General features: G+C 42.6%; 1 protein-coding gene across 1 annotated transcript; it reads right to left on the reverse strand.

Annotated features, from left to right (window-relative positions):
• Positions 1-13,070: 13,070 nt before the first annotated feature.
• Positions 13,071-14,700, reverse strand: LOC147608096 (polyubiquitin). Its single transcript, XM_086789983.1, has one exon. It carries the CDS (start codon positions 14,599-14,601, stop codon positions 13,228-13,230), a length of 1,374 nt encoding a protein of 457 aa, XP_086646109.1. The 5' UTR covers positions 14,602-14,700; the 3' UTR covers positions 13,071-13,227.
• Positions 14,701-18,985: the final 4,285 nt, after the last annotated feature.

Raw genomic sequence — 18,985 nt, forward strand, 5'->3', positions numbered from 1 at the left:
ATTTGGTGAATGAATGATTTTAGGAGGAAGACGCTTACTCCAGATTCCTAGTCTTCCAGTGCATATCTTCGCGACAGCTTGTCATTCCTTGAATTTCAAATTCCTCGATACAATGATACAAATACTCGAGAAGTTGTCCCTCCCTTATCCCTCTCGTATCCAAAGAGGGTGGGGTAGAGACCACTTTTGGAATTATGGGCTGAAGTACTTCATCATCCGAGCAGACCGAATCGAGAATCTCGCCATCGATTTGAAGCGAGTTTGTTGGATCGAGAAGCTGAAAATGGTCTGCTTATTCTAGTTTATGGGTACCCCTAGACCAGATAGTTACGTGACCATAGAAGGGAACCATATGCCACAAAATCGTTGGGGGTGTATGACCAAGTAATGCAAGTCTTACCCACAGATCGAGTAGCTGTTATGGAACACAATACAATCCATAGTGTACCTCCCCCTACCATCAGTTTTCCATATCCTAGAAACCACGGTAGAATCTCCATATTTCACCTACGTGAACCGCTCGAGTATTATGCCCTAGTTAAGCCTAGAATTCTCTTTTTTTATGCATAAGACTAAATACATTAGTATCAAATCCTTGTATACATTAATCAATCTTGTCCTTGTAAATATTGTTGGAATTAGGGTTGCAGGAATGCACACACAACTTCAAGAAGATGAGGAAGCTTGAGCACAACACAGTAGTGTATTATGAGTGCCAAAAATGAAAGATAACAAGCCCTAGAAGATAATGGGCGTATATACAATGCACGGGGGAAAAAACCTCCTAGTGAGGGAAAAAGTGCCCCGGCGGTCCTAAGTGTGTTCACACACATCACTACTATAATATGGTAACAAATCCCCCCTGGAGTGATGCGGTGAACAAGAGCTAGCACTCATGTATAGGGAAGTGTCTAGCTATGTGGACGAATCCACAAAAGGGAGTAAGCCCAAAGCTTTGCGAAAAGCTTCGAACTTCTCACGAGGCAGAGCCTTTGTGAAAAGGTCTGCAAGGTTATCCTGTGTTGGCACATAAGCCAAACTGATCTCTCCTGCAGAGAGTCTCTCCCTGACATAATGGTAGTGCACCTCAATGTGCTTTGTACGAGCATGGAACACTGGGTTCCGCGCAACTGCCAATGCGCTCTGACTGTCAGTGAAGATGGTGGTGGCAGATGGCTGCCCAACACCCAAATCAGCCATAAGGCGTCTGAGCCACACACACTCAACCGTAGCTGTGAAAGCTGCCCTGTACTCAGCTTCACAACTAGAAGTGGCCACAGTAGGCTGCTTCTTGCTCAACCATGATATGCATGAGCTTCCAAGCATGAAGCAAAAACCACTCGTGGACACGCGTGTGTCATAACAACCAGCCCAGTCAGAATCTGAAAAAGCATGTAAATCTGGCGGCAATGATCCCCCCTTGGGATAAAACAACCCAAGATGCCGAGTACCACTCAAATAGCGAAAGATACGCTTCACTGCCTGCCAATGCTTAATGCCTGGGCTATGCATAAATCTGCTCACCTGTGAGACTGCAAACTGAATGTCTGGCCTCGTAATGCATACATAAATGAGGCAACCAACAGCTGTCTGATAGAGTGTGACATCAAAGTGATCTCCAGCATCATGAAGACTCAACTTCAAACCTGTCTCCATTGGAGTAGCAATAGGCTTGCAGTCTTCAAGGCCAAATCTCCGCAACAATGTTTCAATATACTTTGTCTGACACAAAGCAATACCTCCATCACACTGCTTAAATTGTATCCCCAAATAATGATGCAAATGCCCCAAATCTGACATCTCAAAAGAGGCATTCAAATCAGCCTTAAAATCAGCAATATGATTCTCATTTGGTCCTGTGAGCAGCATGTCATCGACATAGAGAGCAATGATTAGATGTACACCATCCACACGTTTAGCATACAAAGTGCTTTCTGTTGGACTATTCTGAAACCCATGTGCAGTCAAATATGCATGTATTTTTTCATACCAAGCTCGTGGAGCTTGCTTTAAACCATATAAAGCCTTTTTTAACCTGCACACTTTGTTTTCCTGCCCTCTTTGAACAAAACCACGAGGCTGCGATACATACACCTCCTCATGCAAATCTCCATTTAAGAACGCAGTCTTTATGTCCAGCTGATGTACATTCCAACCATTATGAGCTGCTAATGCACAGATGCTACGAACAGTGGTCATACGACATGTGGGAGCAAAAGTCTCATCAAAATCAATGCCCTTCTCTTGAGCATAACCTTTTGCAACAAGCCTAGCCTTATGGCGATCCACTGTGCCATCAGGCTTACGCTTCAATTTGTATACCCACTTAGTGCCAATGGCCTTCTTGCCAGGGGGCAAGTCACATAAAGACCATGTACCATTCTTCATAATAGCATCGTATTCTGCTTGCATAGCAGCCATCCAATTTTCTGAACTTTGTGCCACATCAAATGAAACAGGCTCACTTTCATCGCACATACTAGAAACAGCCAATGCATAACAATCTGACGCATAAGAGGCACCATGAGAGCCAGAACGAGTGCGACTAGACAAAGGGGCATCCAACTTGCTGTCACGCAAAGTCTGCACCAGCCATCTAGGCATATTCCTAGAGCCCTCAATCCCTTGTCTCTCATCCTCAAGTGTATCATGCACATCTGCATCAGATATAGGCTGATCTGTGCCATCATTTAAAACCTGCATAGGCTGAAAAACTGCCTCATGAGGTATTGCACTTGACTGTGCACCACTGAAAAGAGGCAACAATGTATCATAGACATCACGTGAGCTGATATCTGTCTCCTTAGTACATGAAACCAAGGGCTGAACTGCATCTTCCACAAATACAACATCACGGCTAACCAAAATGCGCTTTGTCTGTGGATGATACAAACGATAGCCTTTGCTCTCAGCACTATATCCAACAAAAATACATTTGACAGCTTTGTCATCCAATTTTCTGCGATGTTGCACAGGCACTAATGCATATGCCAGGCAACCAAAAACACGTAAATGGCCAACAGATGGCTTGCGGCCATGCCAAGCCTCATATGGAGTGACAACCTGTAATGCTTTGGTGGGACACCTGTTTAGTACATAAGTGGCACACATGACAGCCTCAAGCCAAAAACCATGTGGTAGACTTTGACTCTTAACCATACATCTTGCCATTTCCATGAGAGACCTGTTTTTTCTCTCAGCCACACCATTTTGCTGTGGTGTATACGGCACTGTACATTGGTGTTTTATCCCACGCTCAGCCAGAAATGCATTAAATTCTGAAGACATATACTCCCCCCCTCGATCTGAACGGAGGGTGCCCATCTTACTTTCTGACACATTTTCAGCCATAACCAAAAACTGTTTGAAGCACAAAAACACTTCGGACTTTGCCTTCAAAGGATATACCCATGCATGCCTGGTAAAATCATCAATGAAAGTCACGAAGTAAAGGTAGTTTCCAAATGATGGAGTTTGCATGGGACCACAAACATCACTGTGAACAAGCTGCAATCTGCGTTCAGCTCTCACTGATCCATCTTTGGGAAAGGAAGCACGCTGCATTTTACCCAATATGCAGCCCTCACAAACATGCTTGACAGGTGCCTCAAGCTTAGGCAAAGAAGACACCATTTCAGATTTCTGCAGGCGCAGCAAACTTGCAAAATTCAGATGACCAAAACGTGCATGCCACAGTTTTGCATTTGAAATAGCCTGCGTATCCATAATAGCACATGCTGAATCCTCTACACATTTGCCATCCATATTGAGCTTATACAGCCCTCGACATAGTGAACCAGATGCTACAATGATGTCACCACAAGAGAGATCATGAACAGTACATCTGTCATCCACAAATTTTACAACCAAACCTGTTTTGGCAAATGCGGAGACTGACAGCAGATTCTTTTTGATCCCTGGCACATACAATGCATCAAAAAGTGTAAAGGTGTTGCCATTTGCAACATTCAGCACAATCTGTCCAACTCCTTTAACGGGATAAGAGGAGTTATTGGCACAAGTGACAGTATTCCCTGTGGGAGCAGACTCAAGGAAAGTGAATAAACTGCGCTGCGAGGTGATATGCTTAGTGGCACCACTGTCAAAGTACCATACATCTGAATCTACTGCAGACATACATGTGTCATGCAAAGATGGGTCATAACTGCACTGCGCATTGAATGCCCATTCTGTATCTAGCACAACATTAGCAGATTCATTGTTAGAAGGAGAGGCATCTGCAACAGCCATACCAGCCTCTTTCTTCTTAGCCTCTTTCGCAGCCAGCTTAGGACACGCTTTGATGACATGATCATTTCCCTTACAGTACTTGCAAAATGTCTTCTGTTTGTCACCCTTCTTCTCATCTTTGTCTTCCTTCTTTGGTTGCGCAGCATTTGCAGATTTCTGCTTACTAGAAGAAAAGCCAGCTTTACCTTTCCCGCTTCTCTGATTAGCAACGAAAGCTTGATCTGCGACACGCATAATATTCCTGTTTTGCCTTGACTGGTCTTCTTGCAGCAAAACAGAAACTAACTCCTCAAATGATAAGGCATTGGGATTGCCTTTCATCATCAAGCGAAGAGTGGAAGCAAAACCCTGATAAGAATCTGGTAGACCATTCAAAACAGTCTGCACAAGTGAACTGTCTGATAGGATTTCATCTGCAGAAATGAGCTGCTCTTTGAAATCCTTGATCTTTGTCAAAAAGCTATCCATAGAATCACCTTCGTTCATATGCTCACTCTCCAACTGTTTTCGGAGATAAGCAACACGAGCCTCATTTCTTGCCTGATACAATGTGGCAAGTACATCCCAAGCATCCTTAGAAGTCCTGCAAGAGTGAATATGTGGGATAATGGTACGTTTGACAGACAGCGCAATCAAGGCATGAGCCTGCGCATCTCTACCATCCCAACGAATCTGCTCTGCTGAAAGTGGTGGTTCTCGAACAGCTGCTACAGCACTTGTGCCTGCACCATCATCAACAGTACCTGTTTCTGATGTGTTTGCAGCATTCCCAGCCACAATAGGACGTGCATCAATACCCTGCACAATGTTCCATAACCCCTTTGCTACCAATACATGTCGCATCATATATGCCCACAATGGATAGTTGGTGCCATCCAACTTATCCTCAGCAGCCAACATGCGGAATACATCATTGTTGTCAGCCATGGCCAATGACTGTACTACTAGATGTAAATGCTGTCTGTAAGAGGTAAACCTGTATAAAATCGACCTGTGCTATGCAGCACAGCCCAAAACAGACGAATGGGCACCTGTCCTGCAGATTTTAATCTTGACAGAAAATCTGCACAGTAGGACGATTTTGCCTGCGCAGTACTTGGAATGCAAAAACGGAGGGCGAAATGACCTCAGATCAAAATTCTGAAATGACTGAGCCCTACGGGATCTCCCACGGCATATACTAACCTGCAGACGCTCGTGAAACCTCGTTGCAATCGGAGGAGTTGAAGCGGCAGGTGCCGGTGATGCTGCCCGGGAGGAGGAAGCCTGCTCTGATACCAATTGTTGGAATTAGGGTTGCAGGAATGCACACACAACTTCAAGAAGATGAGGAAGCTTGAGCACAACACAGTAGTGTATTATGAGTGCCAAAAATGAAAGATAACAAGCCCTAGAAGATAATGGGCGTATATACAATGCACGGGGGAAAAAACCTCCTAGTGAGGGAAAAAGTGCCCCGGCGGTCCGAAGTGTGTTCACACACATCACTACTATAATATGGTAACAAATATTTGAATTGAGAAATAAAATGATTTCAAGGTTTTACTTTTATATCATGAGCGTAGTGTAAAGTATAAGTCTCATAATCCTAAATTTAATCTTGCAATAATGGTCAGGAAGATCAATCTTCTCCCCCCTAATGCGTTATACACAGACACTCACGAGAAGAAGCTCCTACTCAAACAGATGCAACCTGCCTCCTTTAAAGGGGAAGGTTCAAAAATTGAGAAGGATGTCGAGGTATGAATTGAAGCGATGGATGATTACTTCTGAGCCACTCAGTACTGGAGCTGCAAACCAATCCGTGCTGCTTACACAGTTTTGCCTCACTGGGGACACTAAGCTGGTGGAAGTAATGGTGCCGCGATAAGGAAGTTACCGAATACTCCCAAACCTGGGATGACATCAAACGAGCTGTGAAAGGAGCGGTATCTTCCCCCATCTCATGAGTCTATGAAGATGAATGAGTTTTTTAGCCTTAAGCAGCTCAGCTTAACTCTGGAGGAGTAGTACTCTAAGTTCATCACTCTCCAGAAATATTCCCCACCCATGACTACCTCCCAGTAGGTAGCCCGCTTCTTCCAAGGCTTAAATGAACCTTTGGATTCCCGCTTTGAAGCAATGAGGCCGAGTACATTGCAAGATGCTCTCATACAAGCCAAACCTCTTGTGAAGGAGCTAAATTCTTGCAAAGCTAGGCCCCAGAAGAGATCTCACCTTGAATCAAACCCTAAGGAACAGTCTAACAAGAAGCCCAATCAAATTCTCCCAACTACGACCGAGGTCGGCCAACCAACCTCTTTGTTCCCTGCACATATACTGCTTCTACTAGAGAGGCTCTTGTATGTTTCCATTGCAATGATCCCAGACACTTTAAAACCAATTTCCCCAAGCTTGCAACATCCTTTCCTCAAAGTGGTCAAGCAAATCAAGGCCATGGACATTCTAGTCTACTCTAAGTTGGTGGAAGAGCATGAGAAGCATGTGCGTAGAGTTCTACAATTGCTATGTAGACATGAACTCTATGCTAAGAAAAGTAAATGTACCTTCTTTACTCACTAGATTGAGTATCTTGGATTCATTGTCTCCCAAGATGGTATCTCAATAGATCCCGCCAAGGTCAAAGATATACTCGAATGGCCACCCCGTAATTCAATTTGCAAACTTTGTGGATTTTTGGGAGTCACAGGATGGTATAGGATTTTCATCAAAGATTACTCCCGAGTAGCTGCACCCTTGACCGATCTTCTTAAGAAGGATTGCAAAATAGTGTGGTTGCCAATCCATCGAGTCAGCTTTGATCAGCTCAAAGCCATCATTACCTCAGTACCAATCTTGAAACTTCTGAATTTCACCAGGGAATTTGAGGCGGTTACTAATGTCAGTAGTCTAGCACTTGGTGGTGTCTTAGCCCAAGAAGGAAGACCGATGACTTCTACTTACAACAAGCTGAAGCAATATGAATTCAACTATGACACCCATGATTTGGAACTCTTATCAGTTGTTCAGTGCCTCAAGTTATGGACACATTACCTCTTGGGGCGCAAGTTCCAGCTTGTAACTAACCACAAGAGTCTAAAGTGGATCTTCACCCAGCGTAACCTCAATATGAGGTTGAGAAGATGGGTTGAAATCCTACAAGAATATTACTTCGACATCAAATTATGCTCTAGGAAGGATAATGTGGTAGCATACACACGTAGTCGCAAATCTTTCTTGAGTGCAATTTCTATGCCAAATGATCTCATACTGGTCAAGGTGAAAGAAGTCTCATTCATGATCCTGACTACCAAAGGATGGTGAACTTAGTTGAAGAAGGGGGGACTTCAGAGAAAGAGAAAAATCTAATCAAGGGTTACTTCACGCATGATGGGTTACTTCACGCATGATGGGTGCCTCTACTTCAATCACAGGCTATGTATTCCTAAGAATCCTTCCCTAAAGAAGCTAATCCTCCATGAAGCTCGTGATAGTCCTCGCCCGCAGGGCACCCTAGCTATGCAAAGACCTTGAATGCACTAAGGAGGAGCTATCATTGGGTAGGCTTGAAAAACGATGTCCTTCGATACTTGAAGCAATGTCTCTCATGTCAAAGAATCAAAGCTGAAAGATTCAAGATGCCTGGAAAGCTTAAACCCTTGGATATTCCTCAAATAAAGTGGGAATGCATTAGTATGGATTTTGTCACAAGTCTCCCCACTGTGCAAAGAGGATATGATTCCATTTTTGTAGTGGTGGACTTGCTCACCAAAGTAGCTCATCTTATACCAGCAAAGAAAACCTTCAAAGCTTCTGATGTTGCCTGATTATTCATCAAAGGAGGTCTTCAAGCTTCATGGTTTAGTGAAAAGGATAGTCAGCGATCGAGACTCTGACTTCACTTCAAAGGTCTAGAAGTCTTTATTTTAAGCCTTGGATACTCAACTTTGCTTCAGTACAGCTTACCATCCAGAGACTGATGGCCAGACTGAGAGAGTCAACCAAGTAATTGAGGATATTCTCAGAGTATACTACGGGTACGAGCCAAGAAGATGGATTCAATACCTTTCTCTAGGTAGAATTTGCCTATAATACATCTTATCTCACCAGAGCATAGGGATGTCACCATTCAAGGCACTCTATGGGCAGGAATGCTATCTCCTCTAAATTTATCTGATCCAACCTTAAGAGTCGAAGCCTCCAGAAAAATGCTTGACGAGATGAAAGAGCAAACCAAGGCTATCCAAAAAGATATTAAAGCTTCTTAAGATCGACAAAAACATTACGCTGATGAATGGAGGTCTGAAAGAATCTTCAAAAGGAAGGAGACAAAGTTCTTCTATGGGTACAACCCAAGCGTAAATCTCTCTCACTTATAAGAAACTCAGTCCAAGATATTGTGGGCCCTATACAGTCATCAAGTGTTTGGGCAGAAGTGCCTATAAGCTACAGCTCCCAATCCATGTTAAGGTCCATAATGTATTTCATGTAAGCTTGTTGAAGCCTTATATACCCAATCTCGATCATATTCTTGATGATGAGCAAGTTGTAATCCCAACTCAAGAAGTCCTTAAGTTACAACCTAGTAGAATCATAGATTCTAGAGAAAAGAAGCTCTGCCTTTACAGAACATCTCGTGCAATGGAAAGACCACCCTAAAGAGGATGCAACTTGGGAAGATGAAGCTACACGCTTAAGAGATTACCCTGAATTCATGACGAGATGAGAACATCTGGGAGGATGTAACATGCCCATCTTCAATAATAATATATGTCCATTTAATAGATGAAATTATGGTCCTTTTTATAGTGCAAAAATCAACATTTTAATAATTGAGCTATTTCTCCTTGGAATCTTAAAATTATAAATCCAAATTTAAAATATGAGCATGATTTTGCCCTAATATAGGATTTTACAACACTCAAAAGGGACACCGAAATAACATAAATTTTTAGTTAAATTATAGTAAACTTCCGACCTTAATAAATGTCTATCCAAGTGTCCAATTGACGAACGGACTGTACCCCTACGACTAGGAAAACACCCTTAACAATTTCACCAAAAAAATTTCGGCAACCCTGTCAAACGCGTTAGCACACATATCGAGGCCGACACCCCAAAAAAAGAGATCCCTACTCCAAAAAGATGTCTCCTTGGGAAACGTGCATCAAAGGACCTTACCCTGAACCGTACACATACCACGGTACCCACACACAAACAAAAAACCACTGACCGCTCACCACGTGGAAACCCATGCAACCACTACCCTGTAAGACACATGCGTACCCCACCTTTGGCCTACTTACACGCACCACTCTTTCAAGCCCATGCAACCACATGCTGACATACTTTTCACATACACCATCCTTTCCACCCCTCTTTGATCCCTCCTTACTCATACTCGTCCCTGTACCAAAGCCTATATAAACCCCCAGCCCCATCACCCGCTCTATGCCCGATAGAGCCGCCTCTATGCGTGGACGCTCTCCCCCACAACCCTCCTGCAAACAACAACCAAGCTCTGTCTAACAGCCCTTTCCAACCAAGCTCTCTCTAGCAGCCCTCTCCAGCCAAGCTCTCACAGCTAGCCCTCTTATCTTGTGGAGAGAGTGTCCTACACTGCTATCTCCCAGACCCCCCCCCCCACACGGCCCCACCCCCCTGCGGTGTGAATAGAAATAAGGAGAGAACCCTTCTCCTCCTATCCCTCTAGTTCAGTTTTTAGCCAGCCCTTGCTCTTAACTTAAGGACACTCTACTTCCCCCCCCCCATATAAAGAGACTTAAGCAAGTATACTTTTGCTCTAAGAGGTGGTTTCCACGAGTAAGTCTTTTGCTCATAAAGTGAGCAAACGGGACTCCAAATTGCAATCCATCTCGAGTGTTGAGTTCACAATTGCGCAAGTTATGAGAGAGTGGACAATATAGCTCCTCGAAGATACCAAAATGCTACCTCGAGAAACGTGCACGACAATACGAGAGAATGCTCCGAACGCGGCCCCAACTCTTCCCTTGGGAGTCCCTTATGGAGAAAATAGCCAGGTTATCTTAAAAATCATTTAAAAATAGATTTTTGGATTAATCCTTGATGTTAGCATTAATTAAGAAAGATAAAGGACCCTATATTTTTCCCTTGTTTTGAAAATATTAAATTTCTTGTAGAATTGTTGCTTTCTCGAAAAGATAATGTGGTTTCTCGCATCTTATGAGATTAGGTTAAACTATTGTATTGCTATCTTGCTTAAATTAAAGTAAAAGTACATCTTCTCCCCGCCTTGATGCTATCCATGTTCTTGTTCTTGTGTAGTCGGGCGACGAGACGTTAGTGAGGCCCGGAGTCGGCCCAAGGTATCCCTCCTAACATTGGGAAGCTAGAACTTGTAGGCATGGCGAGAGTTATGGATGCTACCTAGTTCTGCAAGCCTAGGCTAGTGCTATAAATAAGCCTACCCGACAACGTAGACATTCCCGCAAGGAGCGAGAGAATCAAGCGATGGAGCTTGAAAGGACGACTTGCCGGCTTGAGTTCTTGCCGGCTACCAACGATGAGGTGTACGTTCCCATAGGAATTACCTAGCCGAGACTGAAAGGCCGAATTTTACATTATTAAACATGGAATAAGAGAACCTGGATCTGGCTATAGTTGGATTTGAAGCTTTGTAATTATTTTTTATTAAGTCCTTTGTTTTCTAGTATTGTTGTATTATTGTTTTAGATTAAGTAGCTATTTTAATGAATATCGTATAAGATCCCTAATTAATGAACTTGTCTATATATGTCACATAGTGTGGTATGATTAATTAGAAAACAAAACGACGGGTGAGTTAGGTGAAAAGTGGGAGGGTGGATCGCCCCGACGGCACCATCCTATGGACAGGTGGACCCGATTAGTTGGATAGCTTTCCAACAAATCTAATCAATCGCACTATGCTAAGTAAAAAATAAGTCCTTGGACAAATCAATTCTAGAGGACTAGTTCAACGACCGTGCCTTGCACAAATGGGAAAAAAAGTGTTGCTTCTAAGAATCAAGGATAGAGGTTGCCCAAGACAAGTCAATCACTCTATGGATAATTCAATTTTTAGAACTATTTAAGAGACCACCCTCTCCCTGCGAGATAGAGCTAGGTCTTACCTAATAGTTATATCCTCTCATCTCTACACAATCGAGGTGTCGATGACTAACAAACTCTTTTTATCTTGCCTAAAACCTAGATGTGCCTCTTTTTTTCCCCTTTTTTTTGTAAGGTCTTAATCTTTAAGATAGTCCACTTATACCTAAGCTCTCTAAGTAAAGATTTAAGATATTTGTGACCCTCAATAAAAGTTAAAGAATAGTAAAGAACATTACTTATTTTATATACCCTTTAACCTTAAAAGGTTTAGAAAGAAGATTCTTTTGAGTCTAGTATTCTTATATTGTTTGACAAAAAGGAACCTCAACAATGAATTGACAGTCAATTCAATCCACGAACTCAAAGAATCATTCTCACTTCACGTTGGTTTCCCAAGTATAGGTTTCCCTTGGGATTCTGCTCGGGGGCTAGTTTTTAGGATTCTGCTTGGGATAGTTTTTAGGCGTAACTTAAGACCTTAAAAGTGACCATGGTGTTGAACCTCGCTTGAAAGCAAAGCGCAATTGACCAACTTTGTAGACTTCTTTAATATTGCTACGGACTCACGATAATGAAGTGCTAATGGATTGGTATCATACGGTGAAAATTACTCAAGGTAAAATTAAGCCTCTTAGTGTGAGAGAGTTGTGTGTCCCTTGGAAGAATAAACCTAGAGAAAGATGAAAGGAAACCTTATGGTGGTAAAGATGCCACCACCTTTTACCCTGTTTTTTGACTTATTATCTAAATAAGTGGTTGCATTAATGTATCTATTTATTCATGGTCCAAGATGCACACCCATTGTACCCTAATACAATGGGTATGCATGACTTTAAAAGAAATACATCACTTTAGGCCAGTTTCACAAAAGTTCGCGAACAAAAGAGTTGCCCGGCACTTTTTCCTTTACAGCTATCTATGGACAACGCTACATTGAACCACTGTTAAATATCCCTCTATGGCACGGCACTTTTTCCTTTACAGCTATCTATGGACAACGCTACATTGAACCACTGTTAAATATCCCTCTATGGCACACCACCTAACAGCAAAAAACAGTGCTTCACAACACATTTTCCACGGAGACAATATGGGATCACACACTGCTTAAGGCCTGGACAGCAATAATCATGCCAGGCCCAAATAGCTTACATCACATGGCTTCGACTGCAGAAACTCGGTGCCCACACCTACAGCACATGTAACAGATCACCATTCTACCAGCTTAAGCCCCCCCACATCACATGGCTTCGGCTGCAGAAACTCGGCCCACACACCCCTCAAGCACAGCCTGCTCTAAAAGGCTAGCATGATATAACAGATCACCATGCTACCAGCGTAAGTCCCCCCCCCCCCGTCGTGAAGCACATGTAACAGATCACCATGCTACCAGCTTAAGCCCCCCCACATCACATAGCTTCGGCTGCAGAAACTTGGCGCACACACCACCTCCAGCACATCCTGCTCTCAAGAGCATGCATGATGCAACAGATCACAATGCTACCAGCGTTAGCATCCCCCCCCCCCCCCCTCTCGTGAACAAGACAACAACGAACCGCTACATTAAAAATTACAGGAAATCAAGTAATGATAAATCATACTATGATTGGAAATCATGATATACTATAGGTGCCCCTTGATAGAACAAACGCATTAATAACCAAGACTTAAAAAATTACATAAGTCCTGTTACCAGATTTAACCCATTTAACATCCAAAAGAAAATCTTGCAAATATATATATATATTACCAAACATCAGAAATTACAAAGAGAAATCAAGCCTCCTAACAAGGCAAGCTTGGCATGACAAGAAAAACAAAAGACACCCAATCCAAAGCCCCAACCTCCACAACAAGGCTTATTAAGAACACAATGCCAGTGCATTAGAACCCACCCCTCAGGCGAAGCACCAGGTGAAGGGTGGACTCCTTCTGGATATTGTAATCCGCCAGGGTGCGGCCGTCCTCAAGCTGTTTCCCAGCAAAGATGAGGCGCTGCTGGTCAGGTGGAATTCCCTCTTTGTCCTGAATCTTCGCCTTGACATTATCAATGGTGTCAGAGCTCTCCACCTCCAGGGTAATAGTCTTGCCAGTCAAGGTTTTGACAAAGATCTGCATCCCACCACGCAGGCGGAGCACCAGGTGGAGGGTAGATTCTTTCTGAATGTTATAATCAGCAAGCGTACGGCCATCCTCGAGCTGCTTCCCGGCAAAGATTAGCCTCTGCTGGTCGGGCGGGATCCCCTCTTTATCCTGGATTTTGGCCTTGACATTGTCAATGGTGTCTGAGCTCTCCACCTCCAGGGTAATGGTCTTGCCAGTGAGGGTCTTGACAAAGATCTGCATGCCGCCTCTCAAGCGCAGAACCAGGTGGAGAGTGGACTCTTTCTGAATGTTGTAATCAGCAAGGGTGCGCCCGTCCTCAAGCTGCTTGCCCGCAAAGATGAGCCTCTGCTGGTCTGGCGGAATGCCTTCCTTATCCTGGATTTTAGCCTTCACATTATCAATAGTGTCAGAGCTCTCCACCTCCAAGGTAATGGTCTTACCTGTTAGGGTCTTCACGAAGATCTGCATACCGCCTCGCAAGCGGAGCACCAGATGCAGGGTGGACTCCTTCTGGATGTTGTAGTCGGCAAGGGTGCGGCCATCCTCCAGCTGCTTGCCGGCAAAGATAAGCCTCTGCTGGTCCGGAGGGATGCCCTCCTTGTCTTGGATCTTGGCCTTAACATTGTCTATGGTGTCAGAGCTCTCAACCTCAAGGGTAATGGTCTTACCGGTTAGGGTCTTCACGAAGATCTGCATACCGCCTCGCAAGCGGAGCACCAGATGCAGGGTGGACTCCTTCTGAATGTTGTAGTCGGCAAGGGTACGGCCATCCTCCAGCTGCTTGCCGGCAAAGATAAGCCTCTGCTGGTCTGGAGGGATGCCCTCCTTGTCTTGGATCTTGGCCTTAACATTGTCTATGGTGTCAGAGCTCTCAACCTCAAGGGTAATGGTCTTACCGGTCAAAGTTTTGACGAAGATCTGCATGCCTCCTCGCAGGCGGAGCACCAGATGGAGGGTAGACTCCTTTTGGATGTTGTAATCGGCGAGGGTACGGCCGTCTTCGAGCTGCTTGCCGGCGAAGATGAGGCGTTGCTGGTCGGGGGGGATGCCTTCTTTGTCTTGGATCTTGGCCTTGACGTTGTCGATGGTGTCGGAGCTCTCCACCTCCAAGGTGATGGTCTTGCCAGTGAGGGTCTTCACAAAGATCTGCATGGCGTCTGTGCAGGGGATGAGAGAGGATGTAACGAAGAGAGAGGATGAGGGCGAAGCGCAGAGAGCAAAAACAATGAAACGGTGCGTTTGAGGAGGGTTCAGGGTCCCTTCATATAGCAAAATTCTAAGGGTTGCGTTTCACTCTAACCACACGCTTCCCATACACGCGGCATCTTGTGATTCGAGCTTTCCTTTGGCGTTAACTTTTCCATGTTCGGCACGTCATTCCGTTCGTCACTCAAACGTCATACCTAAAATATTGGCGTGACACGCCTAAACTATGGGCGGCCACGCCTAAATTATTTGTGGTGCGTGTGACGCCACCAAATAAATAATTGTTGTCACACGGTTCACACCTAGAACTCATAACTAGAGATTTCTTAAGAGTTCTTCCCTAGGAATTTTTTATTTAACATGAAGAAAAATCCTATGGATACAGAATCTTGCGCTGTAATGGCTCTGTTCTTTGGAAAAAAAAGGTTCCTACACAATCTCCTGCACTAGCAAATTTAAGAATTTCCCTTCGGCGATGATAGATGGTGCACAGGATGTGAAACTCCTTTTTCGGCTACTATCAAGGGCCATAGTGTCTAATATCATTAGAGTTCGCATGCAAGTTTGAGAAGTCTCTTTCTTCCTCTTTGTGTCACTACATTCAGAGAGACCTCTCTCTCTAATACGATCTCGTATGAGCATGCTGTGTCTCTTTGCCTCATATGGTTAATGCACAAACAACAGCTAGACGAATGGTCCCCTCAAATTATTCGGCTATTTAAATGAAACATGTTTAATCATCAACGATCAAGCGACATGATTCCTAAAATAGGAATCTTATGTTGGAGTAGGCAACACTCTAAAACTTGATGATGCCTTCGTGTGGTTGAACATCCTCGATATCGTTAGGAGAGGGCGAGGAGGTAGCAAAAACTACTACTACTCGAGGGAAGAATGCCTTCCTACTCGTTGTGTACAACCTAGAAAAACTCATAACTCTAAAACTTGATGATGCCTTCGTGCGGTTGAACATCCTTGATATCGTTAGGAGAGGGCGAGGAGGTAGCAAAAACTACTACTACTCGAGGGAAGAATGCCTTCCTACTCGTTGTGTACAACCTAGAAAAACTCATAACTAGAGATTTCTTAAGAGTTCTTCCAATGTGATTCCATAGAATGTTTTATTTAACATGAAGAAAAATCCTATGGATATAGAATCTAGGAAATTAGCTCCCACTTGTAATGGCTCTGTTCTTTAGGAAAAAAAAAGTTCCTGCACAATCTCCCGTAGCACTAGCATATTTAAGAACTTCCTTTCGGCGATGATAGATGGTGCACAGGATGTACAACTCTTTTTTTGGCTGTCAAGGGCCATTGTGTCTACTATCACTAGAGTCGCATGCAAGATTTCTATCTTTAAAAGCGACAGGAGAAGTCTCTTTCTTCCTCTTTATGTCACTACATTCAAAGAGGTCTCTCTCTTCGACTTTGTCTCTAATACGATCTCGTATGATCATGTTGTGTCTCTTTGCCTCATAAGGTTAATGCATGAACAATAGCTAGACAAACACCAGCAGTTCTTTTGGTAAAGAGGATTCCTCGCTTTCAACAAACTTAAAGGTCGTACTCTATTTGGGTTTAAATTCGAGAAAGAAAACCCTTCTTGGGCGAGACTCCCCGTATGAATACACCTATTCCACCAAAACCTATAGCATAGATGATAAGTGTGTGAAAAGAGGCAAATAAGTTTGCTTTAATGTAGAGCCAATTTCTAAAATGAGAAAGGATAAGCATAGTGTTGAGCTAGCATATATTCTTATTATTTTACGCAACCCATCAAATATCGATATATTTATAATATATATGTACACAAAAATGAAACATCTTGCTCTGTAAACCTCTAAAGTGTTTTTCCCATAGCAAATCTATTTGACAACCAGTATAAAGAAGAGAAATATGAGTTGAAAAGGATAAAATATGAAAAGTGGTGTGTAGAAAGTCTAGAGGGGAGAAAAAGTAACAAATCAATTGAAGCTCGAAGGGCTTGTTAGAATCCCACTAGATATCCACCATCAACTAAAATGGATCTATGTGGGCACAACTCCTAAATTTGCAAGATTTCAACACATTATGTGATATTTAAATTCAAATAAGTCATGTAGCTCAAACATATCACTTGCAGAGCCAAGAGGAGCTTCTCCTTAAGTTGACCGAGGAATGTGGGTGGTGGTGGTGGTAGGAGGTTGAGGTCACGGTTGGGGGCTGAAGCCAATGGCAAAAGGTTGAAGGTTCCTCCATTGCAGGCCTTGGGGAAGAAATGGATGGATTATGGGATGGCTCCTGTCTTTATTTCTTCAAAAGAGGTTGGGGCTTGCGGGTGTCGGTGGGATGCAATGCCATAAGGCAAGAACGGGCTGGGTGGGGCATAGGGGTAAAAGAGGAGGCAACGTAAGCAAATGTGTATAAGCCTAGTAAAGATTGACCGAGGTAAGGCTAGGACCACCTTCGACTGGTTAGTCTAACGTACCGTGAATGGATTCGCCTTTAGCCTCTGGGCACGTTGAAACCGTATGGGTTCACCGAGGTAGAGCACAATCCGCCGAAATCGGCATAGGTTAGATGCCATTGATGGAACATGGTAAGTCCATATTGTACGGCATGACTAAGGACCTTTGTGAGCATGTGTATAACCATTAAGGATTTAGTGCTAGTTCAAGTGTGATCTAATTATGGTAACAACATAAACATAGCCGTAAATATAGTTATTTAGGCTTGTTTTCTTGCTTTAATCAGTTTAATTTTTCACTTTAATTTGTTAATTAGGTGTATTTTTAAATTTAAATTTTTAAGCCGAGAATAACTCTTAATTAGGCTAGATTAGGAAAAAAAGGGGAGAACAAGGAAAGTGATTAGACATTTTGAGCATAATATTAAACAATTAACCATTCCAAGTGGAGTTTAAATTGATCACAGTACTATGCTTTTATTACTATGCTTTGAATTCGAACTTTAGTTTTCTTAGAAGTCCCCTTAATTTGAATCCAAATCTTATCAAATCGAGTCCAATTAGACAAGGAAACATGTTGAAAATTGGGCCTTAAACTACATGATTAGAGTCTCTTCTTAAACTATTATTATGTGAGACATTAAGTGAACTTAATTAAGCTATTAATAAAGTATATAAATAAGCTTCATTAGTGGTCTCAAGATCTTAACAGACTTAAATTGCATGACAATTGAAGCCTTAATGATATGATGACCATGTTGATTATGCTTAAGGGGGGTCATAAGTGCCTCTATTAAAGACCTTAATTAGAAAAAAAATTATGGCTTAGTGAGGGTGCTTACTTGAACACCTCTTTTAAATCTTTTTATCACCAACACTTTAAGAATTTAAGGTCTTCAAGTACCTCTTACCTCTTTTAAAGCTTTTTATTGCCAACACTTTAAGAGTTTAAGGTCTTTAAGTACCTTTAACCTCACCCACCACTGCCTACAATGGGTTGGAGGCTTATTGAAATTCGTTTCTAATGTGGTTTAAGATTCTTAGGTGAAGTCTTGTTGAAATCCAATGGCCACCATGATTATCACTTTGTGTAGGCCATCTTGGGTATCTCATCACCAAACCCAATAAAGCTATCCTTTTCATACTTCTACTCCTCTTCACCCAAGCACCTAACTCAAACTAAAGCCTTCATTAAAGCCATGATTGTCAATTTGAGTAGGCCAACTTGGTATCTCATCACCAAACCCAATAAAGCGATCCTTTTCGTACTTCTACTCCTCTTCACCTAAGCACCTAGGTGAAGTCTTCATTAAAGCCATGATTGTCAGTTTGAGCAGGCTATAGCTTAGGTATCTCATCACACCAAACCTAATAAAGCCATCCTTTTCATACTTCTACTCCTCTTCATCCAAGCATCTAGCTCGATTAACACAGCTCATAGCCATTTTCAACACGGATGTTTTTTCATTGTTGGCCCATCACAATGTGCCAACAATGAAAAAACAATACAAAACACATATATCATTATAGTATGCCATTATAGAATGGTAATGGAAAAACAAAACAAAGCACATGTATCATTACAAGAGAAAAATTACATCAATTATCTAAGTGGAAAAAATGTGTCAACTATTATCATACAAAAAAATGGAAATAGTAAGGCGTCTGGAAAAAAACGATTTGTTTCTATTGATGAACCAGCTAACAAGCCAAACCATATTGTAGCTATCACAAGATTTTAAAAATGTAGATTATCAAAGAGAAAAAAGTTGTCATTATCACAAGAGAAAATGAAACACATAAATCATAACAAGAGAAAAAGAAACAAACCAAGTATCACAATAGAAAAAGAACACATCAGTTATCATAATAATATAAAAAATG

The sequence above is a fragment of the Cibotium barometz genome, chromosome 54 (genome assembly GCF_041138505.1).
Source record: "Cibotium barometz isolate CiBa-2024 chromosome 54, ASM4113850v1, whole genome shotgun sequence".
In the NCBI taxonomy this organism is placed as follows: Eukaryota; Viridiplantae; Streptophyta; class Polypodiopsida; order Cyatheales; family Cibotiaceae; genus Cibotium; species Cibotium barometz.

What these genes read in the sequence shown, in the direction of transcription:
- LOC147608096 (XM_086789983.1), bottom strand. Translation starts at nt 14,601, where the DNA reads ATGCAGATCTTTGTGAAGACCCTCACTGGCAAGACCATCACCTTGGAG.